Source organism: Blennius ocellaris, assembly GCF_963422515.1.
Source record: "Blennius ocellaris genome assembly, chromosome: 21".
Lineage (NCBI taxonomy): Eukaryota > Metazoa > Chordata > Actinopteri > Blenniiformes > Blenniidae > Blennius > Blennius ocellaris.
Genome location: NC_137670.1, coordinates 16,933,499 through 16,954,743, shown reverse-complemented (window position 1 = coordinate 16,954,743; position 21,245 = coordinate 16,933,499). Strand labels below are relative to the sequence as shown.

Here is a 21,245-nt window from a genome sequence, read left to right as displayed (position 1 = left end):
AGCGCTCATCAAAAGTGAGAATCATATCGTAGTCAACAGCATGACAGATGCTGACAGCATTTATGCATGCCAGTTCAACATCTTGAATGTTGTCACACCCAAGTAAGTGTTCATTTTTCTTTCCTGTATTAAAGCTGTTTGTATAGATGAAAACTGTTTTTGATGTGCCAGTCAGTCGTGCTGCAGCTGCTTACTTTTTGATACAGAAGCAAAGTACCACAGGAAACCAACTGTTATTAGAAGGAGGATAAAAGCTGGCTTTGTTTTGTTCTGTGTGATCGGGTGAATGAAAGAACTGCACGTCGAGCATCCTGAGTACAAACATTGACATTTTCTTTTAGAAATAAGACAAAAGTCCCATTGTGACTGGAGATTTGAACACTGCTGGCACTGGGTAGACATTTCTGCAACCGTATGTTCGTATGCTTGACGATCGTCACTGGATTACCTTGGTATTTTGTTGGGGTTTTTTTTTAAAGCATGACAGCATCTTTACCATGTGTCTCCACCTCCTCGGCTCAGATGCACTTTCTTTTTCAGACTTGTCCATGTAACCGCCTCGTCTGCTACAGACACAGCGGAAGATTTATTCCCCACCTCCCTGCGTGTAATCTCTAATATATGACTGGGCAAATGGTTGATTGCCTGCATATCTGTTTTTCTGAGGCTGCCACCCACAGACAAACAACCTCTTTGGTATTTGGAGGTCGGAGGATTTTTTTTTTTTTCCCCCCCCTCTGGGTATTTGTTTTGTTTCTTCACATTCAGAGTGTGATTCCTGTACACACGTACGGCTCGTATTGAAGAGTACCCACACAGTTAGTTTTGCATTAATTCTGAATTAAAATCTTGGGCTTCAGCGACAGCAGGATTTTCTTCTGAGAGGTTGGGTCTTCTTCATCTTCATTCAAACACCATTCCCACCTTGGTTCGATGGTTTGTCATATTAACACATGAATCGTAACGCGAGCATTAAGTTACCCATGGAGACGCAGGGCAGTACGGGCTGTGCGGACGGAGCGGATGAACGTCTCTCAAAACAGCTCAGCTAGCAATTCCATCCAGAAATTATTGATGTCACCTTATGAATAACTAATCTATATTGACCAGCTTTTTCTCTCTCTGTTTTGAAGCATCACACGTTAGAACAATTCTCTACCTGTAACCTAGAGCCCAGTTCCATCGTCAGAGACCGAAGCGAAGGCGGAGCAACAAATGGAAACAACAGCGAGAGAAAGCCCATAGCGGCCTTCTGAAATCTATAACGGTGACAATATCAGTCGCATAACAATGTGTACAACATAATGCGACGGAGGACAGAGGCTTTACTTCTCGGATCATCCACTGACCACTTGTGGCATTCAGAGTCTTATCATGTTTGTCAGGTTTACATTCAAAAGGACAATACAAGAGCGCAATCAGAGGAAGAGAAGTGTTACATGGTGAGGCTCATCGCCTCTTTTTTTCCCTCTGAGCTCGCATTATCAAGTTTTGAATAAACATGCACTTCAGTCAGTATCGCTGAATGCTTCTATTACCTTTTCAGCTCTTCTTTTTCAAAAGAAAATCAACTGTGGTTGGTTCCAGGCTTTTCAGACCTTTCTGTGTCTGGTTTTCACCCAACCTCAGTTTGCAACCGGCCCCAGCTCCCCGACGCTGTAACTTGGATGAAGAGTGTATAGAAAATAGATGGATGCGCTTGCCTGAACAGATAATCGTTATCTTCATACTCTCAGAATCTTTTAAGTGCAATTTGGCAAAGCAGCTTGCCGTGTTCTTTAAGTGCAGTGTTTTTACCTGATCATAAATAGCCGACTGAAGGAGGGCTGCTGAGATGTTTGTCTTTTCAACAACCTTTTCTGTCTCTGCAGAGGACTTCTGGATCTCCGTTAGAGTGACCCTCACTGACCAGGAACCGGCCTGGACGGGTATTCAGTGTTTGGGCCAACGGCTCACTTTAGGAAAAGTCCTGGTGCGCTCAAACTTTTTTCATAATTATTGATGTAGCTTTGCTCCAGGAGACACTCACAGCTTGAGAAAAAAAAAAGAAAAAGTTTTGTAATCTCGCCCTGATCTCGGCCTTCACGGTTTCTTATACTTTGTGTCTTAGTGTTGGTTTTGACCTGATGTATGAATCTTGTACAGTTTGTGACTTTTTACATAGTGTGAATACGATTGTGATAACATTCTGAAGACCACAAACTGTGTCAAATGAAGGGGTGTAGATACTTTGTGAGGTGAAGGTCCACTGTAAATGTGCTAACAACTCCCCTGTTTTTATTCTCATCTCTCTCTGCCCCCCTCCTTCCCCTCATCACCCATTAGTTCTCGTAGGCCGCAACACTTTTACAGTCTTGCTAAGTATCTAAATGTTCCACATGTACACACACATACACCTTTAATTACAACAAAAATAACCCCGAGAGGAGAAATTCTCTATTTTCTGTTTCAGCAGAGCTGAACCGAATGTATGTTTGGTTGTGTAATTCCATTAACAGTCTAGCCGAGACAAAAACACCTACACTCACAGCATGGGAGAGCTGTGATGCTTCACAATTACGCAATTTAATATTTTCAGGAGAGTGATTTTAATGGCAAGCTACCACGTAGGGCTAAACAAAGCGAGGAGGTACATTGTAGATGCTGAGGTTTGTTGATCGGCAGCTTGATGGATATTTAAGCTTCATAAGGCAGAAAGTAAACAAACCAAAACAAAAAAAACTGCACATCTCGTTGAAGGGTTAGCTTTGTGTTTCTAATAGCTGTTTCCATTGAGGGGAATCTTGTTAAAAACCGCCCGGTTTGCAGCTGCAGTGTTTCTCACCTTGATAACCAGATCAAATCGACGGTAGAGCTCTCTGTCAATGGGCTTCAGGAGAAGGAACTCCGCTGTGGTTCGGTTCAGGGCGAAATACTCCGCATAGGACTCCGGCTTACCTGAGAGAGCATGCACCAAACAGTGGAAACAGAAAAATCCTAATTTCAAAACTCAACAACAACAAACAAAATCTACTTTTGTGAGAGAGAGTCGGAAGCATTGGTAATTGGTCTGAGAATCAATACATGTTTGTTCGGTTGTTGACACAGAGAGAAGGGAAAAAGGGGGCGGGGGGGGGGGGGGGGGCATGGCTAATGCTCTTCGCTCTCTCATCTCAGCTTCCGACAGGTGGGGACAGACCCACACACACACACACACACACACACACACACACACACACACACACACACACACACACACACACACACACACACACACACACACACACACACACACACACACACACACACACACACACTGCTGCATTGTTCAGTGGGGAAATCAAGTTCTGTTGAGGGGAGCAGCAGCACCGGCACATGTGCACAATTACATTCCTCGAGAGAGCATTCCTCTGTATGTTTGCTACGTCTTTATAGCATGCATCAATTTAACTGGGTCCTTCCGGGGGACAATGTATTCCAAGATGGCAAGATCTTCTCCATAGGATGGCTGTTTATGTGTGATTCCATGTTCTTTTTTTTTTTTTCTTTCCCTCCCTTGTACTTCAAATCAAGGCCTAAGCGAATACATTCCCTATCTTCTGCTTGCAGCAATCAGCCCTCTGTACACTACTTTGGCTACAAGGGCATCCCAAATGTCTCTCCCAGAAAACAATGGCTTTGCCATCCATTCAATATTATGAACCTCCAAGACTCTGATTCTGTGTAACGACAACAATTAAAATACATCTTCCACAACTAATGCATGCCCCCCCTCAATATTTTTGTTTATTTCCACTCAAATGTGACGTGCGATATGATGTGCAAACTGTGACAAATCTTTTGCCTTTTAATCACGCTATCTTTAATAATGCATGTGGAATCAGAGATGACTTACACAGCAGGAGTCTTAAGAAAATCTAATGAAGTCCAAGTTTTTTGCGTTTCCAGTTCCAAACAGTATGACTTGCAGCAATGGAGCTCTCTTCTTATAAATCACTTTCAAATTACAGCACTTATGAAGCATCAATGGAAAGGCAATTCCATCTCTCTAATTTATCCTCTGTAAACTGCCTACAAACACCTTGGTAATTGCTCCACATAGTACTATGTTGAGTCAATCCTGTGCCAAAACATTTAAGTGGCCTCATCTGGAGCTTTGGAAACCCTTTCTATCAATTAATACTTCCACTTCTGTCTAAGCAGCGCTGAAACTTGAAACGTCAACTATTATCTCTATTGCTGAGCATGCATAGTCTGTTAAATAATGTTTTCTCTTCCCCAGTTCGATCAAGATGAAGCCAAGAGGACTCCGATGCTTTTTTCCCCCCTCTGTCTTATTTTGGTTTACGTGAAGATTTTTTTGACACTCTCGTGAAAATTATTGGCAATAACTTCACAGCTTGTCAGTAGACATGCATGCTTCTGGACCAGGAGTAAAATTATTAATTTTTTATAGTTTTCATTGTACTATGGTAGATTTCTGGTAACTACATGTCAAAAAATATTTGGTTTAAATATAAAACAATGTCAAAGTATGAGCAGTTTTGGCCAGATCAGTGTTCAGTAGGGAAAAAAACTAAAACAAACTTAACCTACCAATGAGGATGGAGTATAATATCCCTGGTCGGTCAGAAGGAGGCTGGATGTTTCTGTCTTGGTCCACAGCTTGTATAGGCGGAGTCACATTCAGGGGATTCACTTTATGCTGCAGACAAAACAAATGACAACATTTGACTTTAACACTATGAAGTCCTGATGATCTGACCATTTTCTGACAGATCAAGACAGATTTGATGCATGTTGTCTAACAATGTTTAATTTGGTGGAAATAAAAAGCAATACAACAAAACAATTTGCACTTTTTACTATGGAGTACTTGCTGAACCTTTACGATTGAAATGAAAAGAGCAACAAAAAACAAGCATGACTTAAGGAAACAGCTAAAAGTGAAAGCAACATGTAAAATATAGACAGTTTCTTCATTGGTGGGAGACATATCGAAAAGTGTTGCACTTTATTGATGTAACCACAAGCTCTGGCTATGTCGGCACAGCAGGTCAGAGTTATACAGCAGAATAGGAAAATCAATCGCTGGCAAAACACTTCATAGAACACTTTAAATCAGGAGGAAGTCACACATGCACAGGCTTTCATGCTTTCTGGGGACATTGCATTGGCTTACATTTATTTCCCACAGACTTACCCCAACTAATCCTCCAACCTTAATCCTTAAAGTAACTTTAGGTCCAACTGTGATGAGTTTAATCATATGTACGTCTGTTTTTGTCGCCACAATGAGGAGGAATTCCTTTCGTGATAGTGTAAATACATACACTGCAACAATAATTAATGCTTGCACACACTCAGCATGAATAATAATAATTAAAAAAAAACACCCTGGAAATAGAAATGAGCATAATCATTACATCTATTACAAATGAGAGTCTGTCTATGGTCCACATTATACCTTCTTATTATGTAAACATATCTTGTAAATATATATGTACACCACAGGAGCTTGCGAGTGGGGTGCCATAAATGTATGCAAGCTGGGCTGTGATGACAACTCCTAGTGTTGCAGTGTGATCTGTAGGAAGCAATGACCTGTGATGGGAAAATTCATCTACACCGAATTACACAGTCAATAAAGACGTATAGCGCCGGCGTAAGCACGCCAACAAGGTAGTTCTACATAATAATCCAACGGTCTGAACTCGCCGTCACTGAGCTATTTCTACCTGTCGGTGGGAGGGAAAGCGAGAGAGGGGAGAGACGCAGGCAGGGACGAAGTTATGGCAAGTAATGAAGTGGAGTAAAAGAGGATGCATATAGAAAGGAGATGAATCTCCCAGGAGTGGAGGGTAAACAAGGAGCAGAGACAGATGTGAGTGCAGCAAGAGAGAGTATGAGGGAGAACAGCAGGTTCCCAGAGAACACCGAGATTAAATCATTATAATTTGATTTGTAATATAATGATATAATGTGGGTATATGTTACCCACAATGTTCCTCACAAGGAATAAAAAGAAAAGAAGAAAAAAAAGACAATGCGAGAGTCAGACTGGCGGTTTGTAATATCAGCACGGATATTGTTTCTGACACATGTAAAATATTATGACTGGAAATAGAATTTCAAATTACATTTTCAATAGGTTTCTGACAGAGTGATTGAAAGTTAATTAACATCTTCATAATGTGAAAAATTTCTTGAATACATGTCCTGTAATGCAGTCATCGTAAATGACTTGTCTGGGACGCTTCCAACTCTCCAGGTTATTGAACTTGAGACCTCCATCCTTCACTCATGTACCTATGCTGGGAAGCTTAACGCCATGCAGTACCACAAGGGGAGCACTTCATATTGAGTTGAGTGTATTTAAAACAGGTGTGCGCTCCACAAGTGTGTTTCTCCAGCTGTACTGTGGAGAACATGAACCTGCAGCAGGTGGTAAGGGTGGCTGAGCACAACATAAACAAACCACCATCTCTCACCCCCTTGCCCTCACATATAAACCGCTTCAATCTCATTCTCGCTTTAAATCTAATCCTTGTTTTTGCAACACATTTGATCCTATTGTTGGCATCTCTATTCATTATTAGACAGCCATACAAACTGAAGTTTCTATTGGAAGGGTCGGAGACAATAATGACACTGCTTCATTTTAATGACATGTTGTGACCATTTATTATAAAATATGGCAAAAGACAAAAGTCAACAACATATTAAGTGGTATAACAGGAGTTTCACAAGCTCTGTTACCTGCCTGGTGTTATACCTATAGACTCAAAGTCCTCACTGCATCAAATTAATCTGCAATTTTCTGCCAAGACATGATAACATGAAGATATGAATCAATCGAATAATTAACACATAAATACACAAAAATAATCCAAAATAATCATTTAATTTTATTGCTACATTTGTACATTTTAAAGGAAATTATGCCTCAATTATTGATCTACGTTCTGAAGCTGTTTTTAAATTGAATTCTGATGGTTTGCTTCTGACAGCTGGTGTTGCTTTTTAGTTTGATGCCATTTGGACAATTAGAATGTTTGAGTTTTTACGGCAACATTTTGACAACGACAGTTGTTGGCACGGAAGCGACAGGGATGCTGGAAATTATGTAGTTAGCATGCCACGCTACGAGTTGTAATGAATCCACACACACAGGAGAATAATACGCTATAATAATTAACAATGGTGAGTTCACAGACATTCATATGACAGATGTTGAAGTTGGATTGCTGTTGCGGGTGATTCTCAACTCGAAAACTACCAAGTCCCTTAAGAATCATGAAAGAGAGTCATGACACTCCGGAGGCTGTCATTATTATTATTGTTCATCTACTTGTGCATGTGCAGAAGAGTTCCAGAAAAGTTGTATATCCTTCCCTCTACACAGAGACTGAGTTGAAGCGTTTTCCAAATGTTCCGCATTGGGAGCAGACAGTGGCTCCGAGCACAGTTGTGGTGTAAACGAAACCCCAAAACGCAACCTGAGTTTTACATTGTCACTTGAAATTGTTGTATAAATTGGGCCATGTCCAGTGATCAAAGCCTTCTGGGCAGAGCTCCAAAAGGTATTAAGAGGGATATTTAACACTCACCTACCTAGGCAGTTTTCCACATTCTTTTTTTGAGGAAATTTACATTTATAGGTTAGACAAGCTGATGGATATTTATTTTCAATTGTGATAGCTGCTGGATTAAAAGAAAAGAAAAGAAAAAAAAGCAATTACAAGGCTTTGGTTGTTTCCCGACCCACCCACAATGCACAGTGGATAAACATAGTAAATTACATTTGTCTTATGAAAAGGATTACCTTCTCCCTTCACCTTCAGAAAAATGGACCAAGTGGGTTAGGTAAGGCCCCGAAAGATGGAGGTACCGTAGGAATGATCATGGAATGTTGTTTTTGTTAGATATTCTCTGAGGTCGAACAATTAGTCTAGTATTGTGTAAATTTTATCTCAAAAATCCCCGATAGAACTATCTTTTCCTATTTGCTCTTTTGTATCTGACCATCTTTCCCTATATATTCAAAGTTGATGTGTTTGATTTGATGTATTTTGTGGGGAAACAAAAAGTAGAAGCAGAAGTACAGAGGCAGAAGTACACGTATGTATGTACAGTACACTGTCTGAAAGCAAGCACAGTATTGTATTATTGTGCTCTCACAAAATTAATTTAAAAAAGGATTTTTTTTTTTTTTTTTAAACAGACAGAAAATCTGTTGGGCATCTTGTAAATCATAGAGGAAAACATAATGAACCAATCACAAATGTCAAAATGCCTGCTTTGCAGAAATAAAGTGACATTTTGTAAATCCATGTCTTTGCAGGACTTGTGGTACATTATTATTATTCACCCACAAGCCAAGGCAAAATTGTAACAACAGCAAAGGGGGCGAGATCGGCCATCTGCTATTACTGAGCTCAAGTTTACGACAACTAAATCACTCAAGGAGAACGTGATACGATCAGGCCCCGCGATACGGGGGTCGAAGATGTAGATCCCCAGGCAGATACAGCAAGCTGGGCAGGTAGAACAGAGCCACTCTTTATTCTGTCGGCTCCCCCGCTCGACAAGAGGCTTACAAACAAACACTGCAGAATCAGCAGGAGGACGAACGGCAACAGGTATGAAGCGAACATGAATGAGTGAGGCAGTCGAACAACACCGCCTGGCATTCTGCCTTTTATATATAGTGAGGGACTAATGAGCAAATGAGCAGCAGCTGTGCAGGCAGGTGGCCTATCCCGGGAGCAGCGGGCAGATCAATGGAGGAGGGGAAGGAAAAAAAAACAAAAAACCCGGAGGGCTTTTAGTGGTCAGGTGTGGCTTTGTGTCAAGTACTGAGCGATACAAAAGTGCGCGGCAAGATGTTTGTGGTGCAAGAGAGGTATGGCACTCCCCCACCACATGAAAAAAATAACAGATGGCGATCCGCGCGAGGAAGCGCACTGCGGCGCTGCGAAGTCGGAGTCGGTGGAGGAACGCTGCGAGGGAGAGAGAAAAAAAAAGTTCTGGTCTTTGTTCGGCTTCATGCAACTTGTGGCCAATCGATTCCCTCGTATGATGTAATGACAAACTAAATGATTGGCCCGGACTCGGGTAGAGTTGTTTACTGTTCTGTTCAATAATCTGTTTTCCCCTCGCAGCTGTAAATTTCTGAGTTGCAGAGGCAGCAATGTTTTTGAAGTGCATGTGTGAACAGGGTCTGACAGCCGACTCCTCGGCGTAAATGACCACCGTCTTGGCAAGTGTGTGTGTGTGTGTGTGTGTGTGTGTGTGTGTGTGTGTGTGTGTGTGTGTGTGTGTGTGTGTGTGTGTGTGTGTGTGTGTGTGTGTGTGTGTGTGTGTGTGTGTGGAGGAAGGAAGAACAGAGAGAGAGAGAGAGAGAGAGAAGGTGGGAGACAGAATAGCTCTGTTGGCTCTGAGGCTCTGAGGTTGTCATATCTTATCAGACTGATTAGGACTCAAACTATTATGGTGCCTTGACTCTCCTCCTCACTCGTTCCTCTCCTCACTTCACCTCCTCCATCTTTCATGTAGCAAATGAGCAGGAGCTTTTCTTCCTTCCTTCCATCCTTTCTTCTACTCCATTCCTTGATTCTCTGTCAATCATGTTGACTTTATTTTTATCTTTCTCACTTTTTCTCTCTCTTCTTTACTGTATTTAAAGCATATTCCTGAGATATGGCTGCTTTAAACTACAGATGCACCGACCCCTGATCCCGACGACTCATACTCGTGAAAACTCCCCAAAACAACCCAACGAGTATCATGTGACGTCATCTTTCAGCAAAGTCGCTCGCCGGTACGCAAGAGAGCAAGCGATGTCACTGTTGTTTGCGATTGTTTAATATTGATAACGTCAATTATGTTCTGCCAAAATATCAAGAGGAGGACATAACTAGTTCGTACAACACCAGCAACTGAGCCACAGGCATTTGGACCAGGAGCTCGATGTCGCTCTTTAGTTTAACTGCTCAGTGGATCCAGTAGCGCCAAGCTGTGCTATATGCTACATGCTACAGGCTAAAGACTTTCGAGACTCGAACAGCAGCAATGCTGCATGCCAAACATGAGCCAAAACATTTTTTTGTACCCATTCTCCCTGTCGTTCTTCAAAATAGCACTTTATTAAACCAACGGGCATCGGTGGCTTCTGCAGCTCAATTTGGAGCATGTAGTCATTGTTGTTGTTGTTGTTGTTGTTGTTGTTAAGTGACGTCACGGGTTTATAGGTCAAGAGGTGTGGTGATGACATCATCAGAAAATGTGTGTCTTGCCTATTCACACCTCAAAGTCGAAGCTGCATTTTAAAATGTCCCTACTCTGTAATCCACTAAAAAAACCCGAAGAAAATGCCTAAAATGCCACGCAGTGTGGATGATAGACCTAAAACGATGCGGTTACCAGAAACGGCGTTGTCGTGTGGACAGGCCAATACACTGAGCACACAGCGAGCTCGGTCCCATCTACAGTACACATCGGATAGTGCGTAACGTTCTGACTGTAGACTTCAAGATATTTGGAGTTGTGTGTAGTGTCAATCCAGAAGTTGTTGGAGTTGGTTTGCAGCAACGAATAGCCGCCGCATATCATTTGCATATGGAGAATAAATTTGGCCTTAAGGCCTTCATTGAATCAGTATACGGTACAGGCAAGTACTCAATGTTAGTACTCCTACTTGTTCTCATCCTTTTAAAACGTGGTATCGGTGCATCCCTACTTTAAACATAATATTCTTTATTTAGATTAATGTAGCAGGAGGGATCAAGCTATCGGCAAAGACATACATCCACTCAAAAAGAAAAAAAAACCAACCTCAGCTTGGAGGATTTACTTGAGAAAGAAAATATACAAACCAAACCAAGAAACAAACTTTAGTGCTGTTGAACCTTTCCATTCCGAGTGCTGCTGCCTCCTCTGGAGCTGTCTGGGAAGCCAGAGTTAGACTACCACCCACTTGAAACGCTGCCTCCTCATTTAATCTAATGAGACCACAGTTACCGCACAGCAAGGTGCCTGAGAAATGCAGGGTCACTCTGTTTCATCTGTGGCACGCACGATTTAATCGCGAGCGCACACACACACACACACACACACACACACACACTGCAGAGAGATTACTGTGCATGACACTGTACTGCAGTTATCCCATAATCACAGCGATGGAGAAGGCAATAAAAGCTGCTACGCTAACTTTCACCATAAATAATTAATAGAAACTTGTTATTGTGACCAAAACACTGTTGGCTTAGAAACTCCAGTTTGATTATGAACAGAGGAACACAAGCAATGCAAATTACAAATTATCCCAAACCATAACTCAAAATACAATCATCTAACAAAAGATGCAACGCTAGATGCAAGGAACTACAAATAACTTCAAGCTCTGGGCTATGACAAGACTTCTGTTGGTAAAATACGGTCGGATTTTTCATTACTTTCTCGATGAGAAGTAGATATTCATCTACATAGCTGTCATGCTGAGGGAGGAGCAGTGAGAAAAATGTAGCTCACAATCGCGCATTCTGGGAATGCCAGCGAATGAGAAAACATTGGAATGATGAATTAGCAGAATTAACTTTGATATTAGATAGCTGCAATGCGATGTGGTTCCTTATTTAGGGAATCAGAAAGAAGCATATATGTCAGATGAACCTGATATCTTCCTCTAATCATAGCCAGGCGAGTTAAAGTTAGGTGTATAATCTGAATCCTAGTAAGAGGCTTACAGGAAATGTTTCCATCACAAGAGCATTGTGTTTTTCAACCGCTGGAACCAGGGTCTGAATTTCTAGTCATTGTGTAGTAGTTTGGAGAGGTTCGAAACCTTTGAGGATCCGACATGATGGCAACCCGCTGCATTGTGGTTCACTCTGTTCTTTGCATCATTCCTTCTGAATTGGACATGTAGTTTATTTACATTTATTCAAATTGCCAAGTTCATTTGCATAACATTCTGAGGATTTGAGGCCATGGTGGAAAGACGGACAACAACGGACACAGGAAGATTTAAAAAAATTTATATTTTCTTGAAAAGAATTATCTGGAAATAAAAACCTTTTCAGGTGAAAACATAAAACTCTTGTTGTGTTTTGGCTGACTGTTTACATGACAATGGACATTGTTTTCAAAACATAGTTGTGTAAAGGTGAAACAGTTTTGAAACAAAACACAACAACTATGCATTTTCACTTGAAACTGCGTCATATAAACAGCCGTCTGCAACCCTCGTCCTGGAGAGTGATTTGTCTGTTGGAGTGCGGGACACCTTATTTGTTTTTCCTATTTGTCTTTCTCCACTGAAAAAAGGAGACTATTGGAATAAGCTTCTTTAAAATCTTGAATGCAAATATTTTTAACTAAATAAAATCCATGTGTGGAAAATTATTCAGTAAATCAAGTCAAAAAAACTGTGACATGTAGTTTTCAATTGCTTTTACAGTTTTTCATTCCTTCCCTTTCATGCTTCTGGTTATTTTTGAGCAGGGTAAAATGTATAATTCTTAATTCAGGGAAAAACAACGTGTGTGAATGAGAAGCTACCTGCCACTGCCGTAAACACTGGGTTGATAATCAACTTTGTTGAGAGTAGAAGGGAGTTCAGGGATTATCGGCAATGGCCATACTGAAATGAATGGCATCGGGTATGGAAAATAGCCAAGAGGTGAACTTTGCAGTGACTTGTCGTAAAAAAAAAAAAAGCAATGCAGCTGATGATGAATGGGGCAATATCTGGAATTGTACATACCCACCAATTACTATATTGTGTGCTTGAATGCTCTAACTATTCTGACTAAGTTTCCTGATCTATTTATAGCTGGTGGTTGTGTATATCAGGGCTGCTATATCAGATTCAATTTTCCTTGGTGCTCCAGTCTGAGAGCAAACGACCACCAGCGAATCTCAGGAAGGTCTGATAGGTCCGATTTAGATCTAATTTGATAAACTGGCTGATATTTATTTTGACATTCAGTTTTACCTGTGTGGTTAATAAGAATATTCCTCTAGTGCAACAAACTCAGGACATATTTATGGCTGTTTTTCATCATGGACGTCACTGAAATTAGTTTACATGTTTACAGGCAATACACCAAAAAATATTTCAGACCTTTAACTTCTTCTTTAAGTTCTGTATTCTGTGGATATATTCAAACATACAGTTACAAAAGCCTAAAAAAAAAGCACATCACTGAGCATACACTTACATTCATCTTGTTTAATCCACTTTAGGGTTAAAGGATACCAGAGCTGGAGGCTGGAGACTCCCTGGACTGATCTTCCATACATCACAGAATAAAATAGAGAGGCAGGTTGACTCATTCACAACTATGGGCGACTGACTCGCAGTTGAACCTCAGGACAACTTTCTAAACCAGTGGTGTCAAACATGAAAAGTGGCCCTCAACAGGCATCAATCCGGCCAGCAAAATCCCCAAGCAAATTGTACAAATTTCAAAGAAAACCTTTTTTTTTTTGTTAAACAAATTTCTTAAGAATAGCAGATATCCATGATGCTGCCATGGCGTATAGCTACCCCACTGCAAGCAAACTAGTCTTATATCCATGTTGTCAGGGTGAGTTTGTTAAAACAGGCAAAATGCAACAGCGACAGAAGTTTTTTTATTAACATTTCACTGTATTTTGCTCCAGAGGGATTCAATAAAATTGGCTTTTTGTTCAAATTCCAGGAATCGTCAATCATAATTGTTTTGTTTTGGAAAATATCAACATATGTATCATGTAACAACAAAGACAGATTAAAAAAACAAATAAATACATTTGAATCTTAAATGTAAAGGTTATTCTGGCATTTTTCCCCCCGGTGTGGCACACTCAACATGGAAACTCCACATAAAGATTGCTCACCATGACTAATACTGATACTAATGCAAGGAGCAGAGTCTGAGTTTTATCAGAGGCCAAGAAAATAACTTTTACAGAAAGACAAGGACAAGCACTGAATTTTGCAACTATGACTCGGGTTTTTATGACTGTGAGAGCATAGGATCATAAATAGTGAGATCAGGAGTCAGAAGTTGTACTGTAGCGGGTACAAATTGTTTGCGAATTGTGAGGAGGCAGCAACACACTTTATATATCAGATTTTTTTTTTTTTTTTTTTGAGCCCCTCAAGAATTTCTCTGTGTATCTGGTCTGACTCGCACCTGCATATCACCGCCACCTATCCATCCTTGTCTGCATACTCTTGCTCGCTCTCTCAAAATCACGAGGTGTAAAGTTGATTTACTCCTGTTTTCGCTGGCCGTGTCATCCCGGCTGAGGGAGGAGAGCGCGTTTGTGCATGTCGGTGAACACGGGTGAGAAATGATGGAAGAGAAAGGTCTGATGGCAGAAAAATAGCTGCCGGTGCATGTCTGGGGGAAAGTGTGTGTGTGTGTGTGTGTGTGTGTGTGTGTGTGTGTGTGTGTGTGTGTGTGTGTGTGTGTGGTGTTGTGTGTGTGTGTGTGTGTGTGTGTGTGTGTGTGTGTGTGTGTGTGTGTGTGTGTGTGTGTGTGTGTCTCAGAGATCTGACTATAACATGTGGGGATGGATTAGACAATGCCCGGTTAGACTTGGCTGCTCCACTACAATGACACTCGAAAGTGTGTGTGTGTGTGTGTGTGTGTGTGTGTGTGTGTGTGTGTGTGTGTGTGTGTGTGTGTGTGTGTGTGTGTGTGTGTGTGTGTGTGTGTGTGTGTGTGTGTGTGCGTGCGTGCATTTATCCATGTGTGGTAAAGTATGAATCCACTGCTGACTTGTTGACTTGTCAGAGTTGAGGATTTTTCCCTGCAGCAACTTTTTTCTCGTTTGCAATGTTGTGTACTGTAACCTGCTTTGGGATCAGCTATATGCCAGAGACACAAGTGCGAAATGGTATGAAAAGCTGTGCAAGCAGAAACACTTTCCATGCTAAAACTCAATTTTACCACACACCGTACACAATGTTTTGCGAGCACAGTCATTCAGATACAATATAAATATCCACAGAGTATCAAAACTACTTGTTGTGGTCACTCAAACTTTACTCACTGCAGGTACTTTTTTTTTTTTTTTTAACCAGTGGAAAATACACGTATTTCATCGAAAATTTGACAAAATACAAGTTATTTTCTATGGCATCTTTTGAAAAGGTGCATAACAACCGATACCATAAAAATGTACACAATACACAAAACAATTCAAAACCTGCCAGCAGAGATGGGAAACTCGAGACTCAAGCCACAATTTTATGACTCAACCTGACAAAATCAAAAAAAGACTCAGATTTGCTTGGACTCTAGGCTCAGTGACTCAAGACTTGGATTTGACGCGACCCCTGTGCCTCAGCAGTTATTTCATTTAATGACTTGTTTAGGACTTGAGGAGAAATGTTTAGGACTTGGACTAGACTTGGGACTTGACTGTCTAGACTTGGGACTCGACTCGGGACTCGAGCACAAAGACTTGGGACTCGACTTTGACTTGCAAAACAAGGACTTGGTCTCACCTCTGCCTGCCAGTAACAACCATAATTGAGTGTTTGTATCTTCAATGAGTTAATATGACAATTACTTTTGAGGAGTAAAGTCTTTAAACCTCTTTATTGCCAAGAAACGCAGCCCTATGTGTGTATTATTACATAATTGGCTGTAGATGATATACTACATAATACTACTTATGATAATGGATCAAATATCAGATAACAAGATTGGCAAGATATTACATTATGGGCTTTATTACATTGAAAAGGGCCAAAATTTTTGCATTTCTGGCAGGTTTTACAAATAAAAAGCTTGTTTTCTGCAGTTTACAACTCTGATATCAATGTGTTATGATAAGAGGAGGCTGTAGGTCAGCAGGTTGGCTTGTCTTCTTCTATGTTCACAAGTTAAAATAGTTAAGACACTAAACTAAAAGTTGCTCCCAAGGGTGTGTGCTGTTGAGTGTGTTTGTAAAGCATGTTGAGGTTGCCAAAGTGGGAAAACATGTTCTATAAATATAAGTCCTTCAGCGATAATACAAGTGTGTTTTGTTTCAGTATCCTAACAGCTTGTGGAAAGATAATTTGTGAAAGCCTGCGCGTATCATTTTAACCTTGTTTTTATTACTTTCGCTGCTATTCAATAGCAGCATGTACAGTAAAACTTCTGATGAAGGGACGCCCTAAAATCCAATGGCAAGTGTCCCCTGAAGACAGGTGTCCTCTCTTTGGAGTGACGGGTCACGAGGACAAATTATAGGACCAGGTGATATTGAAGGATCCAAACATCAAATATGTTATGGTTATTTAAAAGCAAATAACTGAATCAATGCAACATGTATATAATATAAATACATATATACACATTTATGTAAGAAGAATACAAGATCATTATTAAATAACAATTAATTTACTTCAGGGACCACATACAGTCTAGTTTCATCCTGAGTGGACCAGACTGGTAAAATATTGCTATAATAACCTTTAAATTCACTTCAAAGTTTTCTTTGTTGTGAAATTGTCTATATTTTTACAAGATCAAACACTTTGTACTGAAAATGGTAACAATCTCAACATAAAATACATTTTAATGAAGCATTGTGGCGCAAAATACAATGAAATGGAAAAAAAACAAACTTGTATAAATCCTTTATAACCCACCTTGCTTAGTGGGACCAGATTGGAGATTCCTACATTCGGATTTGGCCCACGGGCCTTATGTTCTCTGTTGTCACCGACACCACAACGTCTGAATATTCCAATAATTGGGTTGAGCCCAAGTGTTTTTGCCGTTTCAGTGTCGCTCAGCTTGAAATTTTCCAGGAAAACCTGCCCGTTGTCCTTGTCCAGTAGGTTCTCGCTCATTACGGTGTGTGAACGGTTAAATATGTGTCGCCCAGTACAGGGTGTCGCTCTTACCAGGTCCGCTCCTCACAGGTTCTACTGTAATCTAAATGTCAACTTCAGAAAAAAAATGTTCTATATTTGTCACTTTCAATGCTTTAATCACACATAGTATACTTTGTTTGAATAAAAAACTTTTAATTCACATGAGAAGATTGGAGGTTGCCTGTAATTATAAAATATGCTGTTTTAAAGTGGATTTGACCTTTGTGTGAAAAACATTTTTAACCCGAAAAAACAATTCACATCAAGTGGCTGACAAATATTATGAAATGTATCTATTTTCTTTAAAGTATGTGAATTAAATAACATCATAAGGCCCCGTAAAGTATTTGACAAGTATCAATTGTCTTAACTTGAACCGATTTGATACTTTTGCTAACAGATGAATTCAAATGAACCTCATGCCACAAAGTGCAAAAAAACCCACTTTTAGATAAAAAACAAAATGTGTGCGACAAACACTGACCACTGAATGTCCACTGAAAGCAGAAACTGCGATCCCTCAATAGGTGTACTACGACAAGAACACAGCAGCCACCAGGACACTTACCGGCTCTGTGAGCTCGAGCACGTTTGCCTTGTACGTGATGGGACTACAGTCACGGGTGTTTCCTACAAGCGTACACGGTAGAAACATGGGACCCAGGTCATCGCCGTCCAGCACGTCCACAGTGAGCGTGGTGGTGGCTGTGCGACGCTCACTTGGGTACGAGGCTCGATCCTGGACAGAGAGAAAGACAGAGGCAAGGCTTATATTACACAGCGTGATGCCCTTTTTCAGGTCACTTTCTTTGAAGACACTCATCTACGAACAAAGAGACGACTCGAAACCTTAAAGAATCAGTCTCTATATTGACACAATGTGAAGCAAATGTTGATTTATATCTGCGCCTCAGCACAACCCCCTCAGAGGTATTGATTAACCTGAATGCATTTCGTTGAACTGCGGATAGAAATTGGAATATTCCAGAGAATGACGACGAACCTACACACCACTGTGTGGCCTTCATACATATTTTTGTTAAAAGAACATTTCTTGATCGGAAAACTGAGTACCATTCAATTCTTGACTACAGCTTAAACAATGAAGTATCGCCTATATACATGGATGAAGCGTTCAGGTGCATCATGTATCTCTGACTTTTCTGGGTGAGGCTTATATTCCGATGCGCTCAATAGTCCATAAATTACAATAACATTTGCACACTGGTAAACCAATGTATGGACGATCACCTGTTGAATTAATAAAGGACTCGCTTGACTATGAATACAATAATGTAATTAAAAAAAAAAAGAACCATTGCTGCACAGCAGTCTCAGTAATTGGGATCTGTTACTTCACCCTTGCTACTGAATAACAAGAACTGGCCACAGTTCCAAGGACTTGAGTTTAATGGTGGAATTTAATTTATGACACCAGGTCAGTCTGTCTCTATCAGCCTCCAAATTGAATATTTTTGTGTGTACAAGAGTCTTTTACTATTTTCCACTGATTTCCGCTGACTTACCCGACTGTGCTTTCTGTTTCTGTGCAGGTGATTTACTCAATGGGCAAGACCGGGAGTGACATCACAAACAAACAATTTGCAAATGAGGTTTGCACAAGGACAGTCTGCTGGGAACTGTATTGCCTTTGTGTTTGTTTTCGTCACGTTCGCCATAGAGGGATTGGATTCGACACCGAGCTTCACAAGCAGAAACGTGATCCATGGTGAAGTTATCACACATGTGTCATTACAGCAAATACGTTTGTGGGACAACATAGAAAATATCTTTCAATAAAGTCTGCAAATAGGAGTTATGGAAAGCCAGCTAAGGATGCATCATAAACAACAGAAATGTTTTCAAATAGTAAATGATATTGCGAAACTCATTCCAGTAGAATGCATGATCTGGGAGACACACAATAATGAAGGCGTGCTGATGTGCTAAATTGCTAATGTGGAATAATGAAGAAATCCATGTGCCAAGTCACAGCTGGAACTATTTCCTTCGCTCAAGTTAATGTAAGTTGAAATATTTTCAACACAGTGGTAAAGTATATTTGAGGATGATCTGAATGTTGGCGAAACATTTCCATTTTAATGGTTTTCCAACCGTCCCTGTCGTTGCTTTAATTGGCTTGGAACTGAAACTAATTAACTCCGTGACCCCAAACTAGCAACAGCGCGAGGGTTTGCGTTGTCTCCTGCTTCTCTTCGTTGTGTCTTTTAAATATTTATAATAACTCAAAGTGTAACCGATGTGTAATTGAGTTTGATTAATCACTTTTCCGGTGCACTTGTTTGCACACAAAGGTTATAAATGTGCAGTCAGGCTGACTTGCCTTTGTGGGGGATTGATGAAAGATCTGCACTTAAAACCTATTTCAGTTTTTTTCTGTATGTGCTGGTTATCAAGCGGATTCTCAAATTTTACTCCAAGAAATTAAATAAAAAACGCTCCACACGTTGTTGCGGAAATGCTAGTATTGTGTAAAGGTCTGAATCTTTGAAAAAGCCACAATTGAATTCACAATTCCGATACACACATAATGAAAAATGAATGTGCAAACAGTATTTAGTCTCCACTCAAGAAGTCTCGACTCCTTCAGTCGACTTTAAGTTAAAATAGCTGCTTCTCAGTGGTTCTCTCACAAGAAATCAATACATCTCAGTTCTACTTAGAAACTGAATTTGAGACTTCTTTAAAGCTTTCATTTTTACCTCAGGCCGAGTGTCATCAGTCTGTTCTGTGCACGTTTTTATAAATTCATCGTGACACTCTACTTGTTTCCTTTGCCTTTTTACAGAAATATTCAGCGTCCAATTACTGTTGGGAGCTGTTGGGAAAATTCACAGGGAACTGTTGAAAGGTGCACTCATCTTAGAGGTCGAGTTGACTACACTGTGTTTTGAAGATGATTAAAATATTAACTCATTAAAAATCGTGTAGTTCGCAGAAATAGTAAAAGAAAAAAAAGATGACTTAAGATCACACCTGCTTTCTTAAGTTCGTGCAGGTCATCCATTGCCATCTGCATATTTTGTATCACTAGTTTGTTTTGTCTGTCCTGTTAACAATGTGGCTTGATGAACTCTTCTCAGCTCCCGTAATGCTGACAGAAGAAATTATAAAGAAGAATAAATCAAAAGGATATCCATCCAGTCGTCTTCGAACCCACTTTAGTTCTCACTTCACATGACATCGGTGTCGTTTTTTTCTGCTCATGCACCAGTAAACAAACATGGCGGTCCCGTAGTGTTATGACTCTCGGTCCGTGTTTTAGTTTGATCGTCCATATAGGGGGTTTAATAGTTGAGACTCTCCCCTGATAGCATCCGATTCGTCATCAGTCCATATGTGTGTCGGGTTCTATCCGTTTTGTTCACGTTTGTAGCGTATTGTTCTCTGCACACACGCCTGTGTGGTTTCATTACAAAAACAAGCAACAGTGCCCTCCCCTGTACCAACCGACTAACTACGTCTGACAGTCTGAAACGCAGAGAAGACAGGTCACTGTCCAGCTCTGATATCATACCATCATACTTTATTATTAGACCTCAATCACCTGACACCAAGCAAAAGAAGCAAATATGCTTTCCAGGAAATCACTGCATGAAAACGATGCACCTCACAGGAGAAACCTCACCGTTTGCATCCAAGTAGCATCCAGTAGTGTAACAATTCTAACAATTTAACCAGTTTATTTTTATTTAGGTTGTCATATTATTGTTACGTTAATGTATTTGTTAGACTCACATCAACCAATATTACCATCTTATTGGCAAACCCTCTTTCCATCCCAGCTCTGTCTCATTTTCACCACAACCATAAAGTGCAGCAGCAGGAATACTGCGGTTGCATGTGACATCATGCATAATGTATATACACACGGCATGCATGGCAGATTATGTAAGACACGCAGCAGAAGGTGGAAGAAGAGTGAAGGCTGTATATGACTCTACAGCATTCTATCTGTAGATAAAAAAAGAGAGTTTGATACATAAGAAGCTGAATTATTTGCCTCGTACAAATTGTAACTATTTGAAATTAATACATCAACACATGTAACAGTTCAACTTTATACAAAGGAGTTTCTGAACATGATCTTCAAGCCGAAATCTTTGGTGGGAATTTATATTCAGCAAGTTCACAGCCACTTCCAACACTCCTAATATTATATTCAGATGAACAGTGAATATGTCAGCCTTTCAAGCAGCCAGAAACACATTAATCTTTTAGTGTACTGTTGACTTTTAATAATGCTTTCAGGGTAAATGGGCCTTGAGACATAAGAACACTTGGCAGAATACTTTGTAGCGAAGGAAAGGCTTTTGTGGGAAAGGTTTTCCTGTCACAACAGAAATCTTAATGGTGGCAATTAGCGACGTAAACA

The 21,245-nt window shown here is 40.3% G+C and overlaps 1 protein-coding gene across 1 annotated transcript in view; it reads right to left on the bottom strand.

Moving 5' to 3' along the window:
* The window catches only part of LOC308145428 (protocadherin-15-like), a gene marked incomplete at both ends in the record, with an annotated part of 165,882 nt that overhangs the window by 107,380 nt on the left and 37,257 nt on the right, over window positions 1-21,245 (bottom strand). The window contains 3 exons of the mRNA XM_080516871.1: window positions 2,825-2,937; window positions 4,576-4,684; window positions 17,418-17,588. Of these exons, the coding sequence (XP_080372997.1) occupies window positions 2,825-2,937; window positions 4,576-4,684; window positions 17,418-17,588 (393 nt within the window). The remainder of the gene's footprint in view (window positions 1-2,824; window positions 2,938-4,575; window positions 4,685-17,417; window positions 17,589-21,245) is intronic.